Source organism: Rhipicephalus microplus, chromosome 4 (assembly GCF_043290135.1).
Source record: "Rhipicephalus microplus isolate Deutch F79 chromosome 4, USDA_Rmic, whole genome shotgun sequence".
NCBI classification, from domain to species: domain Eukaryota; kingdom Metazoa; phylum Arthropoda; class Arachnida; order Ixodida; family Ixodidae; genus Rhipicephalus; species Rhipicephalus microplus.
The window spans coordinates 166,477,210-166,498,221 of NC_134703.1; the positions used below are offsets into that span (position 1 = coordinate 166,477,210).

The window sequence follows — 21,012 nt, forward strand, 5'->3', positions numbered from 1 at the left end:
CGAGAAACAAAAAAGTTCTTTGAAAAAAGCCTGTCGAAAACTTCGACAGGCTTTTTCTCACAAGTGTGTTTTGGACATTGTGCATTGCTCGTGGAAAGAGTATCACGGGAATGACTGGACCGATTTTGATTCTGTTTTTTTTTTCCCTGAATCCCTGAACACTGCTTGTGGGTACAGCAATCTTCAATGTGTGTTTTATGGCCCTGTTATTTTTCTAGACGATGATTTGTCCGTGCCACTGTTTCTGACAATGTGTGTCGACAGTCATAATGATCTCTAAAAAAAAAAAAAAAGAACTTATTAAAAAATTGTTATTAAAACTTATTAAAAAAGTGCCATACCCTGTAGCTTTCTTTTGAGTAAAGATCAAGACCATTCGCAGTTTCCTGGCATGTTTTGTTGCAGTGCTAGGCTTTCCACAAGCAGACCATGTAATTGGATTGTGTAGCATTATGTAACTTGAGAACTACTGAAGCTATCATGATGAAACTGCATATTTCCCTATTCTAGACACTTGCGAGTATGCATGCAAAATTTCATTGCTGTAGGTCAACAAATAGAAAAGTTTTTTTCAATGCCACTTCCCCCCTTAAAATTATATAGCCATTGATATATATATATATGAATGCTAGAAAGCCTAAGGAGTGCAACGCTGCAAGCTGATCGAAAATTTAACAAATACTTTTCGAATTACAGCACAGTAAAGTTCATTGCACGTAACCAAACACAGAAATTTTTTATAAAATAAAAAAAATGAAGCTGCCCATTAAAAACAAGCTCCCAGCATAGTTTTTTGTGCACATTTAACAGTATTGTGCAAAAACAATTACAGCTCTGACTGTCCTAGGTCCAGTTTTACCGAACAAGCAAGAGAAAGTGGCCGAAATCTGTGCTTCGAGAATGATGCTGTTAAAACTTCAATTCGTCGTTCCCAGGGAAAAAGATGATGGCACACATACTTTTAGTCAGTTAATATGCACCGGGAGTGTATTAGGACTGATTGTTTGCACGAGCGTGTCATTTCTTCTAGTCCTGTAGCAAGCTGTCGCCGTGTGCTCGTCTGCCGCGAGGCCGCTTATCAGTTCGGTGACTGTACTGACGGCGATGTGCGACAAATGCGCACACGTCATCCGCGGTGCGTCGAATAACACGGCGATGTTTTCCGGCTTGTCCAGAATGAGTTACCCGTAAATGTCACGAACCAAAGTTGCTCCCTCGCTCATCAATTTCGAGGCTACACTAGTGCCGAGGTGTTAGTTTCCTTGTAACGTAAGACTGCCGCAGTTTCGACCGGTGATCGCGACAACGTTGCGAACACGTCGTTAAAATCGGTCTACCTGTTGCCAGTAGCCTCCATTGCGGGGGAGGCGAGCATGTTCAACACGTATGGATTGACTTTCTGTTGTTCGTCGACGCGCGGCGCACTCCGCTCTGACGACCAGTCGCGCAGTTCAAGGTCCTTTCGTCAGGCGGGGGGAATCGCGGCATTTAGCGATAAGACTGCACTTCCGTTCCGTCGCTACAAAGAGTGATATCTCTTGTAGCTTCACTTCTGCTTTTAAAACTTTTGCTTTTTACTTGCCGTCCTCTAACCGATGAGGCTGAAAAACACAGCCATTCTCAGAAACGTTGTCGGCAACCAACGGGTTCGTACGTGAGTTAGGCCTACACCGGTGACTCGGCGACCGCCGTTGACCGCATAGAGTTCGTTGTCCTCGTTGTCCTGAGCCATAGCAGGGCTCTTTCTGAAGTTCACAGCGAACGAACGACCACCCCACCCGCTTCACAAATTACTGTAGCATGGAACTTCTTTACTGCCGCAGGCAGTCAGTAGCACCATGACAAAATGGCGCATTTCCGTGCACGTCACGATGGTGAAGCAGACGCCTAAAGCGCCCCTTGGCCAATCGGATGCCTAGGTTTTGTCACGTGCCCCAAGCAGCCAATTGAATCGTGCGCTAGTGCTTCTCAATGACGCGTTGTTGCTAAAAAAACAATGAGCAAGGCAAGCCAGTGGTGACGGGAAATTGCAGATGAAGAACGACCCTTCTAAACGAGACCGAGATGAACACGATGGCTCGTGTGTAACGGCAACAGTTTGGCACAGAAAAGGCGCGATTTTAACGTCACTTTGAGCTCACATCTCACAGAGATGTTATAAATTGATTTTGCGCCAGAAACTTCTCAGATAGGTGCAAAAATAAGTACAGATTTCGAAAATATCAACTTCAAAAAGTCGAAATTTTTTTTTTTGCGATTTTTGACCTTCTAAGACCCGTGTCCCCCCTTAAGAAGGGAGGCGGCTTTGGGATCGCGAAAAAAAATGGCAAAAAAGAGTTTTTTTTTTAAATAAAGTTTTCAGTTTCTGGAACCCTTTTTCTACCCCATTCCAAAATATCTACACTGCAAACTCGCAGAAGTGCTTGGGGAAATTCATTTCACCCACCTAGGTAGCAAAACATTTTCTGCAAACCGCGAGAAAACAGCGATTTAAAAAAAATTATGGTTTTGCGATGGCGGGGCAGGCAGCCGGCTTCTTGGGCTCATCGGAAAGAGCATTTCTCCTATTTAACTTTCCCGCCTCAGCTGGCTCTTCCATTTAAAAACAAGTGCACAAAAAGCAAATGTTTCAAGGTCGTTTCGAGGCCCTTGATTTTGTTTGGCTGTGGCCGCCATGTTGCCTCGCCTCGCCATTGGCCCGATGCTCGCTCTGGGAGATCGTCGTCTGCTGCTTGTGCGTCGCGAGGACATGGCTCTCGAAGATCGCTACTTCGTGACGTGTTCACGGCTCAATGATCACTTAAGGGGGGAGGTGGCATTGAAAAAAAACTTTTCTATTTGTTGACCTACAGCAATGAAATTTTGCATGCATACTCGCAAGTGTCTAGAATAGGGAAATATGCAGTTTCATCGTGATAACTCCAGTAGTTCTCAAGTTACATAATGCTACACAATCCAATTACATGGTCTGCTTGTGGAAAGCCTAGCACTGCAACAAAACATGCCAGGAAGCTGCGAATGATGATCTTTACTCAAAAGAAAGCTACAGGGTATGGCACTCTCAGAATTTTTTAATAAGTTCTCTCGTTTTTTTAGAGATCATCATGGCTGCCGACACACATTGTGAGAAACAATGGCACGGACAAATCATCATCTAGAAAAATAACAGGGCCACAAAACAGAAATTGAAGATTGCTGTACCCACAAGCAGTGTTCAGGGATTCAGGAAAAAAAAAAAAAAAAAAAAACAGAATCAAAATCGGTCCAGTCATTCTCGTGCTACTCTTTTCACGAGCAATGCACAATGTCCAAAACACACTTGTGAGAAAAAGCCTGTCAAAGTTTTCGACAGGCTTTTTTCAATGAACTTTTTTGTTTCTCGTTGGATATTGCTGAAAATTGGCACAGACACTAAGAATAACCTCACTGCTTCCATAAAAATTTTGAAGCGATACCACAAATACTTTACGAGAAACAAATTATCTCTTCATTGAACCATGTGAAGAGGCTGAACATAATGTCAAAAAAAAAAACAGTATTGAGAAAGCTGCGTTTAAAGTTTCAACTTTTCTTTACGTCTCTAAGACACCTAAAAATTGTGATCTCAGGTTTGTCTTGCGATATTTGACTTCTTTTTGTGATTTACTCCTTTTCATGATTTACAAAGGACAAGTATGGATTTCAAACCAAGTTCTTTGTATGAAGGAGTGGTGTGATAGGTATGACAGAAAAGATTGTAATTGAATAAAACCATATACTGAAATTATAACACATACCTTTTTGTGCTCAAGTTGTAATTAGCATAATTAAGTACTTGATTACAAATATTCACTGAACTTTCTTTTACTTGGAGAGAGGTTTATTGCATCAGAAAAATGGATCACACCATGACGGCTTATGCCTTCTTTGAAAATTACAAAGTTATGGGCAGAAGACCGGTGGCACGGGAATTTCTAGCAGTATAATTAATGACACGAAACGGGCATATAAAAATTTGTGCCCGATTCACACATGCTCTTTCGCCGCTCTAGCCGTGAAACGCATCATCATACAGCTGGACGCAGAAACTCTAATCTACAGCAATTCATTAACCTCGGAACATTCATAGACGTTCGTGGCGATATCAAGCACGACTCCAAGCACGTCTGAATCGCATCACGGCGACCGCCGTTACTGAACCTGGAGTCTTAGCTCTGCTGCAAAAAATTAAGGTAAATGCGGCACCTGGTCCTGATGCTATTGCTAATTATGTTTTAAAAAACTGTGCTGCCTCACTTGTACCATTTCTAGTCTTGCTCTTCGAAAAATCAATGGCGCTTGGCTGTTTACCTGACGACGGGAAAAGTGCCAACGTTGCCCCTATCTTCAAAGCTGGAGACAAAACGCGAACAAAAAATTACAGACCGATCTCGCTAACTTGTGTAATATGTAAATTGATGGAACACATTATCTATACCAATTTAATCTCCCATCTTCAAGATAATAACTTTTTATGCACTACGCAACACGGTTTCAGAAAAGGGTTGTCCTGCGATACTCAACTAATTGAATTTAGTCATGATATAGCTGCCTCGATCGACAATGGATGCCAAGTGGACTGTGTATTTTTAGATTTTCAAAAAGCCTTTGATTCTGTATCACACAATTTATTATTACTTAAACTGTCTGCTCTAAATATCCCTCCCTCTTTGTTGAAGTGGCTTGAAGCGTATCTTGTTGGTAGAAAACAGCGGGTTGTTCTCGAGGGAGTGAATTCATCTGAAGTCGATGTCTTATCAGGGGTCCCCCAGGGATCTGTTCTGGGACCCCTTCTTTTTTTGATATTTATAAATGACATAACCCAACAAGTATCCAGCCGCATGCGCATGTATGCAGATGACTGCTGCATATATCGTGACGTCACGTCTGCTCAAGATTCTGCTCAACTACAAAGTGATCTAAATGCTGTGTTATCATGGTGCACCACATGGAACATGACACTTAACTTTTCAAAATGTAATACAGTCGCCGACCGATTTTTCGGACCTGGCGGGGACCGGAAAAAAGTACGAAAAATCGAACAGTCCGAAAAATTCGTTTTCGCCAAAAATCTGAAGTTTATTGCATCAGGCAGGTTTAAAAAAGTCCTTGATGCTGCCTTGCCTCAAACTACGCTTGGAGGCAATTTGGTTTGCCCGTATTTGCGCCAACGTGACATCGTCGCCGTAAACGCTCGACAAAATTGTCACCGCGCTGGCGATCTCCGCCGCCGACGGCTGCGGGCGGTCGTCGTTGTCGTCATCCGAGCCGCTCTCCGGCTCCGGGACAACCTGGCGAAGAATTTCGTCGTCAGTGGCCTCCGCGCACGCTTCTTAACACCACCTGGCTCCCGCGATGGCACAGATGGCGGAGCCATGGCACCGAGAACACAAAATTCGATGCCGCAGATAGCCGCTGCAAGCACACAACGTCTCGACGCTACGCGACACAACACGTGCAGAATGGCTACCGAAAAAAGCTGCAACGACAATAAAAGAATCCTTCTTTTGCCTCCTCCCCGTGCATGTGATGACGATAGTGCTGACCGAAGACGAAAAAACGGCATTCATCACCGCGTCTTTTAAAAAGCAAACATGGCCTCCGACACTTAAACTATGGCGTGCGCATTCCAATCTCGGAGGCAGGAAAGGCATCTGAGGACCAAGCTTAGCCAAGCCGACGGAAAATCCAACATGGCGGCGTTCACAATGGCTTGGGGCGTGGCCCAAAACAAGCGATTTAGTCCGAAAAATCGAACTTTCAGGGGCAAATTCGCCCGAAAAATCGGTCGAAACAATGCATTAGCTCTATGGGATCCCTGACGGTGCATTTATGAAGTCCGGAATATCCAACAAGTCCGAATTTTTGGAGTCCGGAAAATTGATCGGCGACTGTACCTAAATACGAATTACTTTCTTGGAGACAATCGTTTGGAAGTTGTGTCTAAATATAAGTACCTAGGCGTTTTCTTTAAGAGCAACCTATCCTGGAACGACCACATTGAATATGTCGGTGCTAAAGCGAGCCGTGTATTGAACTTCCTGAAGCGTAACTTTAAACAGGCCCCACCTAAACTAAAGGAAACGCTCTATCTTTCTAACATTCGCTCAATTTTAGAGTACGGTTGTGTGGCTTGGGATCCAGACACTAAAATATGTACAATGCGCTAGAAAGGGTTCAGAAACGAGCAGCGCGTTTTGTGTCTGGTAACTATGATTTCACTAACCGCTCTTCGTACATTCGTTAACATTTGGGTTGGCCTCTCCTGCAGGACAGGCGCAAATTCTTAAGATTAAATCTATTTCATAATATTTATATTGGTAGCACTGGTTTAAATAAAGACGTGTACATTAAAGATCCCACTTATGTATCCTCTCGCCTAGATCACTCCCGCAAAGTTCGCGAATACCGATGTGGCATAAATACTTACAAAAACTCCTTCCCGAAAACCACACACGAATGGAACAACCTACCAGAATATATTGTATCCACCCCGCCACCCTCATTTCAAAATGCTCTGTAACAATTTTTGTTGAAATGAAAGATGCCAATTTCTGTCTGCATTTCTGTTTGTGTTTTACTTTTCCTTGATTGCCTCATGTTTCTGAGAATGTGTACACACTGTATAAGATGAGCATGCTTACTTGTTTTGTTATCGGTATTCATACCCTGTATCAATTTCAAGTTTTATGTCTCCTCCCCCCTACTGTAATGCCCAAACTGGGCGCTGTAGGTACTCGAATAAATAAATAAAATAAATAAATAAATCACAAAAGCTTACTGACAGCACTCCATATGACCGTGGGGTGCGCGGCCGCGTGGACAGTGCAGCCGGCGGGTAATGCACTTGCCGGCGGCGTTCGATGACGATGCGCGAAATGTCTAACTACGAAGACAAAAAAATCGGCACAAACTGCACTTGGCATCGCATTTTCGAATGACGACGCGCGAAACTGCTAGCCGCTGTTCCGAGCGATCCTTGGCAGTGAAGGGGGGGGGGGGGGGGGGACGAGCTTGACTACTGTGTTGTCCGCGGCCGATGCGTAAAATACCCGTACGAGATTCAGAGGAGCTAGCGAGTAATGTGGTACATTCCTTGCGAAGAAGCACGTCGCCAAGTGTGCACTTGCGCGTCGTTCATGCCCGCAGTCTCGCTGTCGGCGGAGTTAGGGCTAAAGACGACTCCGATGACGCGCGGCGCTTGTAGACCGCGCTCCCGCTCGTTGTAACCTGATCGCGCATTCGCTTACTGCTCGTAACTAAAGCGTAGTTATATCTTAAGTGATTATCAAGCCGTGAACACGTCACGAAGTGGCGATTTTCGAGAGCCATGTCCTCGCGACGCACAAGCAGCAGACGACGATCTCCCGGAGCGAGCATCGGGCCAATGGCGAGGCGAGCTGAGGCAACATGGCGGCCACGGCCAATGAAGGGCCTCAAAACGACCTTCAAACATTTGCTTTTTGCTCGCTTGTTGTTAAAGGGAGGAGCCAGCTGAGGCGGGAAAATTAAACACGGAGAAATGCTCTTTCAGATGAGCCCAAGAAGCCGGCTCCCGGCCCAAGCACCGCGAAGCTATAATTTATTGAAAATCGCCGTTTTCTCGCCATTTCCAGAAAAAGTTTTGCTACCTAGGTGGGTGAAACGAATTTTCCCAAGCACTTCTGCGCGGTTTTCAGTGTAGATATTTTGGAACCAGATAGAAAAAGGGTTCCAGAAACTGAAAACTTGAGTTTCAAAAAATCGATTTTTTTGTTCTTTTTCGCGATCCCAAAGCCGCGTCCCCCCTTAAGATATAATTACACTTTAGTTAGGAGAAGTAGGCGGGTGCGCGTTCAGGTTAATACGAGCGCGGCGTGTCATTGAAGTCGTCCTTAGCCCTCACTCCGCCGACAGCGAGACTGCGGGAAGAAACTGTGCGCGAGCGTACTAGTGGCGACATGCTTTGTCGCAAGCAACGAAGCTGTAAGCGGCGGCACCACGGTCGGATTACTACAGTGGCCGCATCTGATGCACGATCAGATTACTACGAGCGCAGCGCGTCATGAGAGTCGGCTTTAGCCCCAACTGTGTTTACAGCGAGACTGCGGGCAGAAACAACACGCTAGCACATCCAAAACGACCTGTGAGTTGTTTTTGATGCGCTGGACACCCTTCGCTCCTTCTTCGACGCACATGACGACGTAGCATTGGACAACTCTTTCCAGTGCGAAGGGGGAGCTTTGAAGTTATTGCATGGCAAGGGTCGGCAAAGTTAGTTGACAGACTTCTGGCAATAAATTTTCGTTCCGCTGGCTGTATCACTGTTTTTACCGTATTTACTCGCATATTCCTCGCACTTTTTTTGGTGCAAAACAGATGAAAAGTTGGGGGAGCAGTTACGCAAGGAAAACTTTTCACGAAAACATACAGAGCGAAAAAGAAAAATTGGCAGCAAATCGGGATTCTCACACCAGCAACCAACAGCAAGCTTTGAGAAGTACGGATTATAACTTACTTCAACAATAAAGCACTAATTCAACACAAGGAGAGATTTATTCGAGACAAAAAGTGCAAGCTAATAGTCGAGAATAAGAATACCATACGCAAAGCTTGCGGGCGTTACGGATGTAGCGGTAGCGTTCGTCACTGAGCAAGAGTCCTCAAATGGTAAGCGTAAGACAGCATTGGGCTGATGGCCATTTAACAGAGTCGTCGGCAGTTTCTTTCTGAAGAAATAAAGTTTGCCATCAATCCCAGTTTTAGGCACACAGCAGGCCCAACGCATCTTGGTGGCTTTTAGCCGCCGTCACCAGTAGCGATCACAAAACTCGTCGACTCCAAAAGGCCTACCAGCGACCCTGTTGCCGTTGTTTAGTGCATGATCAATCCCTTTCAACTTGAAAGCAGCTGGTAGTTTCAGTATCGCCCCATAACGTGACAAGATTACCAACACAACATACAAAACATGCCGCGACGCACACTTGCCACTTTGGCTTGGCTTAGATTGGATTGAATCTCCATGCAATAATAGTACGCTTGATGCTCAAGAGATGGCGTCAGATGGTGCGCGTTATCATTAATGGCTGGAACGAGCAGACGACATTATTGCGGCAATTTTGGGGGTGCGATAATTACTCCAGGGAAAAAAAAAATCGCATTTTTGTTGGCCGATGTGGGGGGTGCGAGAATTACGCGAGCAATTACGGTATGTCTCATACTCGCGGCAACTAAATTCTCAATTCTCGCGAAAATGAAATTTTCCGGATTCCTTGGCGATTTCGTTATTGCGGGTTTCGACTGTATGACTGATCTTGCACAAAGGCAAAGTGCTAACTTGAGCTTTGCAGGCATTTGCATTGAAATTCAAGTGAAGATTTCACCGTCACTGCTTCAACAAGGTTAGAGTGAACTGCTGCTAACGTAGTCAGTACTGACCAGGAATGTTCCTGAAGGCACGAGTCAAGCCGTGGTCTGCCTCGTAGATGACAAGGGGGCCCAGCCTCTGGATGCGACGGCGGTTCCTCATCTTTCCCTTGCCAGCACGCAGTCGACGTGACTTGTACACCTGCCACAAAACGAGGAACAAAACGTAAGCTCCTAAATAGTTCCCTAGTTTTGCTAGCTCAGGTCAGCCATACATTTTCTTCATTTCATTGCAACAAAATTTCCGCCTCAACGAAAGTTTTTTTCTACGCCCCGTCAGTTTTGTGGTAGCGAGGTTCAACTGAATAGGAAAAATAAATGTGCTTCGTCATGTCACTGCTAGCCTTGCCATATTTTTGTGGCTTCATGTTTTTCCTTCTCGGATGCAACAAAAAGTTACCCCTCTTGTTACTGTAGTGTACAACAGTAGCGCCAGGTGGCAGTGGAGCATGAACTTGTATATAATGGCTGCCAATAAGCATGATTTCCCTTGTCCGCCCAGAGGCTCGGCTGTAGTATCACTTCTGTTGCCGTAACTAGCTAAAAGACTCCAGTAACTGCCGCCTCCATCTGTGATAAACACACACCCACCTTCTCGACATCTGTCCATGCCCTGACCTTCTTGAGGAACAGAACGGCCTCCTTGGTTTTGGTCAGGTCCTGCACCTTGTCGCTCACCACCAGGGGAACCTCGGGAATCTGCTCAATCTTGTGACCCTTGGAGAGCACCAGCCCCGGCACACCGGAGGCTGCCACAGCCGAGCAGATGGCATAACGCTTCTGTGCCACGTTGATGTGACGGTGCCAGCGACGGTAGGTCTTCGTCGGAGCGAACATGCGGCCACCGCGGCACATGTTGCCGAAGGCACCCTGACCAGAGCGGTGGGTACCTGTTGTCATCAGAGGCAAAGGTGAGACACTGAGCAGGTGCGGACACATTGTTAGATCCACGCAGCCACACTTCACGCGAGCACATTGAAAACAACAGAATTCACCGCACACAGTGAAATCAAATGAAAATGAATAGAACACAATATTCACGGAGGGGAAATCAATTTAAACCACATGGCCACATTTTTATGGCAATTGAACCAGACTGCAATAGACCTGATAAGCAATGAGCCATATTTTTGAAACTTACGTAGGCAAGCTAATGGCAACTATGTGTTGCCACCTGCCCAGCTTACCGTAATTACTCGAATCTAACGCGCACCTTTTTTCCGGTTAAGCGAGTTTATAAATTGCATGCGCGTTAGAATCGAGTACGAACAAAAAAATTACGGTCAATCTATTGCCATCGGCAAATCCAAAATGGCCGCCCCCTACGTGCGTCGGCATGGCGCGTCGGCCATTTCTGCCTATGTGTTTCCCATGTGCGGCACTTCGTACGTGTGCTGAGGAGTTCTTCATCTAGTAGTGCATTAGCATCGACGGCGTGGAAGGGCCGACTCCACAAACTCGATAGCACCACGATGCCGCTTTTTAAAAGAAAAGTTATGGCGTGTGCAGAAACGGACGGAAATCAGGCCGCATCGCGGTCGTTCAGAGTTCCCGAAACGTGCGTGCGGGACCGGCGGAAACAAAAGCAGAAGATTCTCGACAGCAAAGCTTCACGCAAAGGCTTCAGTGGACCACAGCAGGGTCGGTTTCCGCAAATTAAAGAGCTGCTCGGCAAGTATGTGCTTGAGCAGCGAGCGGCACAGCGGCCCGTGACGACAGAACTGCTCGAAGTGCGGGCTATGCAATTAGTCTTGGAAAAAGGTCTAATGCAGAGCCAGTTTAAAGCGAGCAGGTGCTGGCTAACTAACTTTATTTAGAGGAAAGGCTTTTTCCTCCGAAGGGGAACATGCATATGCGAAAAGTTTTGCGGAGGAGTACGATAAAAAGCTTCACAGTTTTCGGAGGTTCGTCCTAAACTTGCGGCGCAACAACGGCTACCTGCTTGGGCAAATCGGGAATGCCCATCAGACGCCTCTTTACTTCGACTTGCCTGGCACCACAACCGTCGAGAAGAAGGGGGCGAAGCAAGTTCGCGTGCTGACATCGGTCCACGGTAAAACTACCGTGACGGAAAGCTCTGTTACACGTCAGATGGGCACAAGCTTCGCCCGTACCTCATATTTAAATAGAATACGCTCCCGAAAGGAGTAGTTTTTTCGAGTGGTGTGATCGTGCGGGCCGGCGAGAAAAATGGGTGCGCGTTGCAATTGATGTCTTACGTTTTTTTTTTTTTCGCGGTGAAAATCGGGTGCGCGTTACAATCGAGGGCGCGGTAGAATCGAGTAAATACGGTAATTCTTTAAGAAAGTGGGCAATTTGATGGTTCACACCCAAGACCGACTGTCATTCACGAACGTTTCGGACTTGGCATCACCCCCACCCCCTTCATATTAATTTACACATAACTTGCAAATATGATACAACCCGGAACTCTGGGGTACAATATTGGCACGCGCCATCAGCTTGCACATGACACCAGAGAGAGTCAAACTGTGTGGTTCTCTCATTCCCTATAAATGCCGTACACCATAATGGCAATTTGTTGTAACGTTTGACTGCTACATGAGAGGTGTAAATGAGATGAAGAAAGACCAGAAGCAGGGTTCTACTGTTTCCCAAAGGTGCCCAAATGAAATTGACCAATGGTTGGTAAGCAAGTGGGCAGGGCTCAGCAACCACTATTGTCAGCAGACCAGTGGTGGCACAAAGTGGGGCTGTGATTGGGAGCCAGTTTCGCTGGTTATTAGTTGACCGCAGACCTTCAGCCAACAGTTGGAAAATCATAGGAAAAATGTCGGCACCCAATGGGTGACCAAACGTGGTCCGTTGTAGGGCCACACTTTGCTGCTTACCACAACGGCCAGTTATTATACATAGTGTTCATGTGATGTTACTTCCGCCGTTATCGCCCTCTCCTGCCATGCCCGGGTACCTTCCGGGGTGCTTACAGCAGTTCACGTGCTGCAGCGCGGTTTGTTGGGGCCTCGTCATCTGTTGCTGTGATATTGAAAGGAAAGCAGTGTGGTTTCTGTTGTAGTAGTTTAATGAGCTTAGCCATCAGATCACGAAGGCCTCGTTTGTCACTCGATAGAAGACCAGAAAATCAATGTGTGACACGTATCCAGCCACCGCGTATACCAGTTGCCAGCCACAACCAACGAGTGCCCATTATCTCGCTTTCACTACAAATTGCGTGGCCCAAGAACAAGTGAAAGCCCAAAGTCTCTCGAGCCGCAATTTTAAGAGTGGATGAGCGAAGCCCAGCAGCTCTTATCGAAAACGGGTCGTGCAGAGCTAGACAAGTTTACAAGAGATATATTTATAGTAGTATATTGCTGCTGCCCATGCCACCAAATAGCAGCCCCCCCCCCCCCCCCCCCCCCCAGGTGGTCGAAACAGTGCTGATGTTGAGCTTCTTTGAAATTTGTGGAAACAACCGAGGAAAATATCATGCGAGGCTGATAGAGACTTCGCGTGGTGGGTGCCGCGGTAATGCCTGTCATCACTTACTTTTTTCGCGTATGTTTTGACACCTTTTTTACCTTGTACTTTACTTTTTTATAACGCTAATATACAGTGGAGTCCCTGAAAATGACAGAGACCACGTTAGAGAATTAACCAATTTTTCAAAATCCTAACCCCCTAACTTGAACCGATCGGCTATACTTCAAAGTGAACTAATATTGTTTCGCATCCATGTTCACAGTTTGTTTCAATGCAATACCAGAAGTTCCGCGAAGTTCGCGATTTTAACCGCCCTCTTGACACCAATTGTGCACGTAGTGGTCGCGGACAAGTTTGTACGTACAGTATCTTGGTAAGCTATCTCTGTTTGCAGGTAAGTGCTTGGCTATGGCACTTACCCGGAATGAAGTTACACATGAAGATGCAAATATCACCTGGTTTCTTCAAGTAGTTTTTTTTCGTTAGTCCGCGCAAGCCAAACACGCTGGTACTTTTCGGAAAATAGCAATGTGCGTTCTGAATTTTAAGTAATAACTTTCGGCGAAGAAACACCCCGAAGCTCTGCTCCCTCGTCGGGAACTACTAACTCAATTTGCCTCACTAGCAGCCCCCAAACTTGCACCGTGAGGCAAAACTAAATGGTCGCAAGCACGAGGAGACGACACTGCAGCGATAGGAGACGGAGTCGGTAGGTACCCAGGCATGTCGGTACCCAGGCATGCATGTGCATGAAGCACATGCATACCTATGTATATGGGCCAGCCACAAGGTTGTATGATATATGTGGGCGCGTTTTTTTTTTTCTTACACTGTGCGTATTATTCCTTGGCCAGCGAAAATTTCTTGTCGGAGGGTTCAGCGTTGGCTGTCACTAGATTTGCGAAAGATTGTGTATCCCATCTGTGCGCCACTTTCCATCTACAAGGCAGGCCTACAGCTTTGAGCCTGTGCTGGCAACCAGAGGTTGGCCGGCGTGAGGCCATTAACCAAAATCACCCTCGGCCCAGCCTTATGATCAAGCTCAGGACACGACTGGCTAGGTCGACGATGAATGTTGGGCCAGCATAGAGTTGAGGTATCTTTTTTTTTTTTTTCGGTGTGGTGGTCACAAACCTGTGCGACCGCACAAGAGCAGTCCGAGAAGTGGAGCACTTGGCTTATGTGAGCTTACATGCTTATGTGGGCATCACTAGGGAAAAATACAGCGAATTAGTTGCCAAATCTTGCACAAAATTGTTTTACCCGTTACATGCGACACCACGGACTTACAGGGCAGGCGTGGAAGGTCAGAGTTCCCCACTCAACACTGTGTCGCTACTGCACAATGTCCTGAACGGTTCTCCTTTCTCATAAGCGCAAGGCAAATGATCAAAACACGTGCACTACTCCAAACGTAGACGTTGCACTATCACCGAGACATGTGATCCGTGGGATGGGTATTGGCGGACGACAAACTGGAATTGACGTCAGTTGTACGTTATGTATCCTATGAAGACTAATATTTGTTTTCATTGACCACACTTTGCACTATTTGTCAACCATGCACTTTAAACATTGTGCCCATAAAAACTTGAAGCAAAATGCTTCGTAAAAATTTTTAAGTAGGGTGAAAATCAGCAGCGATTACATGCCTCCTTTGCCTGCATCACAAGCATGCATTAACTGCTATCGAAATAGGGATAATTAAGTCTGCAAATTTTCTGAAATAACGTGAAAATGTCAACCAGAGTGCGAGAGCACGCCCTTGTTTGTTGATGCCATAGCTGTAGGGTATACCTACTGAGCAAATACATTAACAGTGAAATTGTTTTCATTACCTACATTCTTACACCCACCACTGGACTAGCTGGTTAGTCGTGTATTATGTAAATTACGTCGCACTGCATGTCAAAAACATCACTGTATTTTTTCAGCATAACCCGCAGTGGTTAAGCATTCTATGCACCGGCCCCATCATACTTCACAGCCTAGTTGATTGATTGATATGTGGGGCTTTACAAACCACCATATGATTATGAGAGATGCCGTAGTGGAGGGCTCCGGGAATTTTGACCACCCGGGGTTTTTTAATGTGCACCCAAATCCGAGCACACGGGCTTACAACATTTTCGCCTCCATCAGAAATGCAGTCACCACAGCCGGGATTCGATCCCACGACCTGCAAGTCAGCAGCCGAGTACCTTAGCCATTAGACCACCGCGGCGGGGCTCACAGCCTAGTTGTTTCATACTGGATTCTAGACTTGCTGCGCAACAATGTAAACCGGACACTATCTTGACTCTCTTTTGCCTTTTTTTCTGCTTGCGCAGAGAGTGTAGATTTTAAGGCTGTGCGGCAAGGTTCTGTTTGGCGTTGCTAAGTCAGTAGCCAGACTGCCACTAAACCTGGTGGCTATGTTTGCTTGTACAGTTGAAGCATCCGTGTAATGTTTTCCCATTAGCTCTCGCTCTTGTTCAAGTGTATGCGGTGTGCCCGTGTCACTGGGGCGCCAGCAACCTGTGTGCCGCTTCGGAGTTCTCAGTGTTCTGCCAGTGTCTGTGAGGAGCATGAGGTGCCCGAGTCACTGGGCAGCCTGAAGGGCATGCACAGCTACGGAGGTATTCATACTTCGGGGAAAACAATGGGTGCTGCCCAGGCTGTGTGCGAACTTTTGCGACGCCGTTCAGTTCCCCCAGTAAATCCGTCCTAGCGCGTGGGTTACCTACCCCAAGCCCGAACTCGCAAATTTCCTGCTTCCGAGGCACGATCGAGTCCAATCTGTCAATATCAGAATGGAACGTACAGCGAAAAAAGGGGCCTTACACTTCTGCAACACTCATGGGCTAAAACGACCGTGTCAACAGACTGCACCGGGCACAACAGATTGCACAACCTACCATACAGGAAAGCCGCAAGTGCCGGGGCAAACACCCCGTAAGTCTGGCAACTGATTTATGCAACGCCAAACAGAAACTTGCCCGCAAAGGGCGAGCATAAGGAACGACACTAGGTCCTCACCTCCGCCGCGAACACGGGGAATACGAGCCACAGCACGGCCCGTGCCCCAAGACTCGGCCGAGGTCTGGTGTCCAGCCTCTTTGGAGACTGCGTACGGCTGGCGGCTGTTCTTCGCCATGTTCATGTGAACGAAGTTCACGATGTCCGGCCGGATGGGCGCCTTGAAGACGGCCGGCAGCGCAACGGTGGCGCCGGACAGCTCGTTCTTCTCATTGTAAACGTTCACTAAAGGTCGCGCCAAGGTGTAAGCCTGCACAGAGAGAGCACAACTTGCAACCACTATTGCTCGACAAGCACGCGTCATCTCCACCGACGCTAGATCACACGTCGGTGCAAAGCGACCAGTGCATGCGAATTGCAACAGCAGCACCAGGCCACGAGGTAACGTTGCAGCACACACTCTCAAACATTAGCACGCACAAATCAAGGGCCGCTGTTGAATACCACGTGGCGGCCATTGCAGTGGAAGACAGCGGCATGACATAACTTCAGACACGCCATAATTATTGGCTGATTGAAGCACCACATTGATAAGAGACAGTGCTCGAGTACCATGCTATGACGAAGCACACAGAGCCCCGGGATGCCCTTTTCAGCGATTTACCTCGCCGAGATAAAAATTAGGCCTACTACTGCCGGCTTCCCACCTAGCGAAGCATCTCGCACACAAATCGAACGTAAGATTGCAATCTTTCTGCGTAACCTTGGAGAGCGACATACGACGCGCCAACGGTACAACGCTTGACGCGGAGACAAATAACTTACCATTTTTTAAACGCGATTATGTCACGGAGACTACCTATCGCCTGCACATATGGCGACGACGGAGCCGAAAAAGGGCGAATGAATACAAGTTTAGGAGCAGAACCGCTCATACCGGAAGTTGTTTCCTGCCGCAGCAAAAAGAAAGTGTAAAAAGTTTTTCATTTTTGCCCAATAAAAAACAATTATTACGTAGCAAAAAAAACACACTTGTTTCAACACTTATTCAATACAAGTCAGTAATGGTACAGTAGCTAGAATGGGGCAAAATATAGTTTACAACCGGATTTACAACAAATGTAATGATGATGGTAGTAGTACAGTTTCTAGCGTTTGCTGCGCTATCTCTCGTAAACAACTGAAGACACGAACACTGCGTTGCAGGAAAGACGGCTTTTGCGTGATTATCAACACTTAGACATGGTGAGTAGCTATGCAACTAAGACGTTTTGTCGATTTGCTGCCCTATTTTTGCACAACAGCACATCACAGTTCGATGTTATGCTTTTCAACAGGCCGGAGAGCGTGAACTAAGCGACGGTCACCACGACTTAATAGTGCGCTACTTGAAGTTCTCGAAGTCGCAGCGAGCCCAGCGCCTGAAAGTGATCGACAAAAGTTTCGACGACGTCAAACATGCGAGGTAGGCTTCTCTGTTAGTTCACTTACGGCGCGAAACTGCTCATGGGTACCGGTTTTAAAACGAAGCGTGTGTCTCCTCTGCAGGCTCCTGGAGGAAACGTACACGTCCGAGGAAGTTCAACAGATCCTCGACGATCTGTGCGCCGTGGTGCGAGCCGAGGTCGAGAGCGAGCTCATCAACGTGTCTCACGCGAACGTAGTTCTGCTGAGACAGCTTTGCAAGCAAGCCGAACAGTGGCACCTTCAGCTGCAGGCAGATATATCCGAACTTGAAGATGGGTAAGCGCCTACGTGGCGACCGCTGCATCCTAATTAGTTTCGGTATCTGAGAACACGTTGCATTCCCGAGCGGCGAAAAAGGCAAATCTAGCGTTGCTCACACGTGACACCGCAGCCCGGGTGTCCGCAGTACAGGCTGTAGAAATACTTCGTGTATCGTCGATCGCCACTGCAAGCATCTACAGCGAATAGTGCCTCCCTGAAAGACAACTTGATTTACTTCAGCGGTTGTGCAGCCAGTACGGCTCGGTCGTGCACCACTTCCCTTTCCCGCATGCAATGCGATAAGTTTTCACAGAAAAGATGTCAAATGGTGTCCATAGCTACTGACGTGCGACCGTGAGGCCGCCACACTTTAGAGTAGTATTAAGAGGAACGGGGTAGCTGCCACTTCCTTGTTATTTCTAAAATGTCTCAACAACATTGAGCTTTTCTTATTTGTTTCGTGCTGCAAGGTCACCCTGCAAATATCAGAAAAGTCATGATGAGATTAGTAAACAAGGCTTACTCCAAGCACTTCTCCAAGATTTGTTAGTGAAGAAGGTGACATAATTCCAAGCTAATAAGTACGACAGAAGGTGAATAGTATTTTGAGAGGCTCATTTCTTTGCTGAATTCATTTAAACCAACAGACAATCCAGCCAAGCAAAGCATAGGTGATACTATTGTTTTTTTTTTTAACAGTATATAGTGTAAACATTTTGACATAAGCTGAAAGGAACTAAATTGGTCAAAAAATTGGGCTTTCCGTTGGTGAGATTACTAGCCAGCCAACCATGTTATGTCTAGTACACATCAAATCAATATCAATCATATGATATAGAGTTTCTCAGAATTTGTGACAAACTCTATGCTGGTGGCGTGGCCATAGAGTAGGCACGTCAATGTGAAGTAATTCCCCATATTTGTTTGAGAGACGGCGTGGCATTTGCTGTGGTAGTGCATTTATATATCGAGCCCTGAATGAGCCATTACATCCTGTGAGTGGGCCAAGTGCGTTCAGCTCAGTGCAGCAGAATTGTTTTTCTGATTTTCTACTCGAGATATCAGTGACATGGTGTAGGCTGCGTTTTACGAGTGATTTGCCACAACGGTCAAGTTTTACAACATATTCTGGTTGGGGTGTAACATGTAAAAATTGTTGTTGAAAATGCAGTCTCTTTTTGAAATCAATTTTAGGGATGCATACATATAATCAGTCGAGTTCATTACAGCTGCTAATCTGAAATTTGATTGCACAACTTGCATGCAATCCTACAATGTTGCTGTGGCTGAAGTGCGGGTGAATAAAAAAACCATGTGAGACGTCCCCCGCTACGCCACCGATTACCAAAGAGAGGGAAGACCACTCAAACCCTTGTCTATCCAGTTCCCTCTTGGCTGCGTCTCTCAATCACTTTCCACATACAGGGATTCGTGCTGGGGCCGGGAAGTAAGAGACGCTACGACCTGTTTCTGTTTACTGATTCATTTAATTTAATACTAACTGCAAACATCGTAGACCCGCGTACATCAACCACTACACAAAATTATAACACAAGATTTACACACTCGCGACGTGCGACGCAGGATACATAAGGGAAATAAATAACTTTGACAATAGAATGGTGCGACGATACAAAGTAAACACAGGTCGACACAAATGATAAAGTCATTAATTAATAAAACTGCGCACTGTCTCAATATGCCGCATCCCTTCCCGAAAAGCTCGTTTAAGTAAAGGAGGTGAAGTTCATCTCACGAATGGTCCATGTGGTCAGTCTTCATCGTCTTCGTTGTCTCTCGGCGATTTCTATCTTAATCTTCTTTCATAACGTCCCGCAATCACTCGTTTCCTCATTTCTTATCTCTAACTTTCATTCCTCGTCATATCATCTCTGCCTCAGTCATCATCCCATCGACTCTCATTGCTATCTCTTCACACCGTTATCTTCCTTTTCCATTCCGTCTCTCTACCATCTCGAGCTCATCGCATCGTATCTCTCTGACCCCTTCGTATCGTCTCGTAGTCCCTTTTTGTAAGACCCGACTCCGCCCTACCGGAGCACCAAACCAGTCGCCACTCCATGCGGCATATCTTTTCTTCTCTGTCCGAGTGTATCATCTTCGGCGGCCGCCCCCGCGGCCTACACCAGTAGAAAACCCTCTCCCAAACAAAGCCGAGCAAGTAACCATGTACAAACTCAAGCCTCAGGGAGAGTGATGGGCTAGCCGTCTGAAGACACTTTAATTACGGGCGAACAATGGTCCCGATGCTTCGGGTACTTGGTGAGCCGATGTCCAGACCAAGCCTCAACGCTTCCATGCAGCTCGGTGTCTCCCGCGAAATTCTCCGTAGCCGCCGCTTCTTCGTCATTCACTGCCGGAGGTGGCCATCCGCGCAGAACGCAGTAATGAGTCCTGTAGCCACGGAGGCTGACAGAAGTCAGACCGGACCCGGCACAGGCGCTGCGGCAAAGGTCGCATTCCCCGAACCAACAAAAGGTGCTCTGCTGCTCCCCCATGCCACAAATCTGAAGGGTGCGCGCCGATTATCTCCACTGTACACTGTCACGCGGTCTGTAGACGACAAGGCGCCGCCCGGTCCTCGTGTTTGCGCGGGGGAGCCTGTGAGAATAGTAGAAATAATCTTTCTGGTACTTCACTCCGGAATGCCCATTCGTTACACCGAAGGTTTTCTTTTCCTTTTTTTTATGCGTGGGTTTGAGAAACGATCGAAAACATCTTGAAAGGAGCGGGGTTCAGTCCGTGTTTGCGGGGACGTTACAATCCCTTCATCTTGCAGAAGAATTTTCCCAGCGGGGAAATTCAAACACGAAAATTGCGGGCGCATAACGCCTTTGGGTTGCGCAGCAAATTTGAGACATTGCGGCAGTCTTAGGAATACGATATGCGAACACAGCACACTTGTGATTCAGCCCTGGCGGTAGCGCGTCGCTGAGAGGAACCAATCTGTAATTGTCGCTGAATCATCACCCACCACGAAGTAGTTTGATTCCGTATTTCTATCGCGCACAACACACTTGAAACCTTCAGAATTACTGCCGAAACTCGTGGATGACGCGTGGACAAAACGCACACTGGTCACAGCTGCTCGTCGGATGGTTTGGCACGCAGCGTTCAGTCATGAGTACGGAAGGTTTACTACCATGCGAGCACAACACACACTTCGCCTGCACTGTCCACTCTCGGCACAACCAAACAGAGTATACACAGATTTCATTACGCTTTCATTCCGCACATGCACAAAATTTTAGGACCTCGAACATTTCAAACCAGACGAAAAGGGGGAAGGCGGGAGAACATAGGTCATACAGGCAGCAATACTGAATTACCCTCGCGTACCATCTCCTGCCTGGCCTCTGCTGCACCTGTCGGTGAAGGAAAGGGACCTTCAATGTGAATTGCGTGTTCGGGTGGGCTGAGAAAGTAGCGTATATTCTG

At 46.8% G+C, this 21,012-nt stretch overlaps 2 protein-coding genes across 2 annotated transcripts in view; one reads left to right on the forward strand and one right to left on the reverse strand.

The window, feature by feature from the left end:
• The window catches only part of RpL4 (ribosomal protein L4), a 29,101-nt gene extending 12,312 nt beyond the window's left edge, over window positions 1-16,789 (reverse strand). The window contains exons 1-4 of the mRNA XM_037423560.2: window positions 16,651-16,789; window positions 15,886-16,135; window positions 10,015-10,313; window positions 9,436-9,565 (exon numbers count right to left, since the gene is read on the reverse strand). Of these exons, the coding sequence (XP_037279457.2) occupies window positions 9,436-9,565; window positions 10,015-10,313; window positions 15,886-16,135; window positions 16,651-16,653 (682 nt within the window). The 5' untranslated portion in view covers window positions 16,654-16,789. The remainder of the gene's footprint in view (window positions 1-9,435; window positions 9,566-10,014; window positions 10,314-15,885; window positions 16,136-16,650) is intronic.
• Window positions 16,790-16,939: 150 nt separating this feature from the next.
• Window positions 16,940-21,012, forward strand: part of LOC119172452 (leucine zipper transcription factor-like protein 1) — a 54,393-nt gene continuing 50,320 nt past the window's right edge. The window contains exons 1-3 of the mRNA XM_037423562.2: window positions 16,940-17,070; window positions 17,163-17,290; window positions 17,374-17,568. Of these exons, the coding sequence (XP_037279459.2) occupies window positions 17,068-17,070; window positions 17,163-17,290; window positions 17,374-17,568 (326 nt within the window). The 5' untranslated portion in view covers window positions 16,940-17,067. The remainder of the gene's footprint in view (window positions 17,071-17,162; window positions 17,291-17,373; window positions 17,569-21,012) is intronic.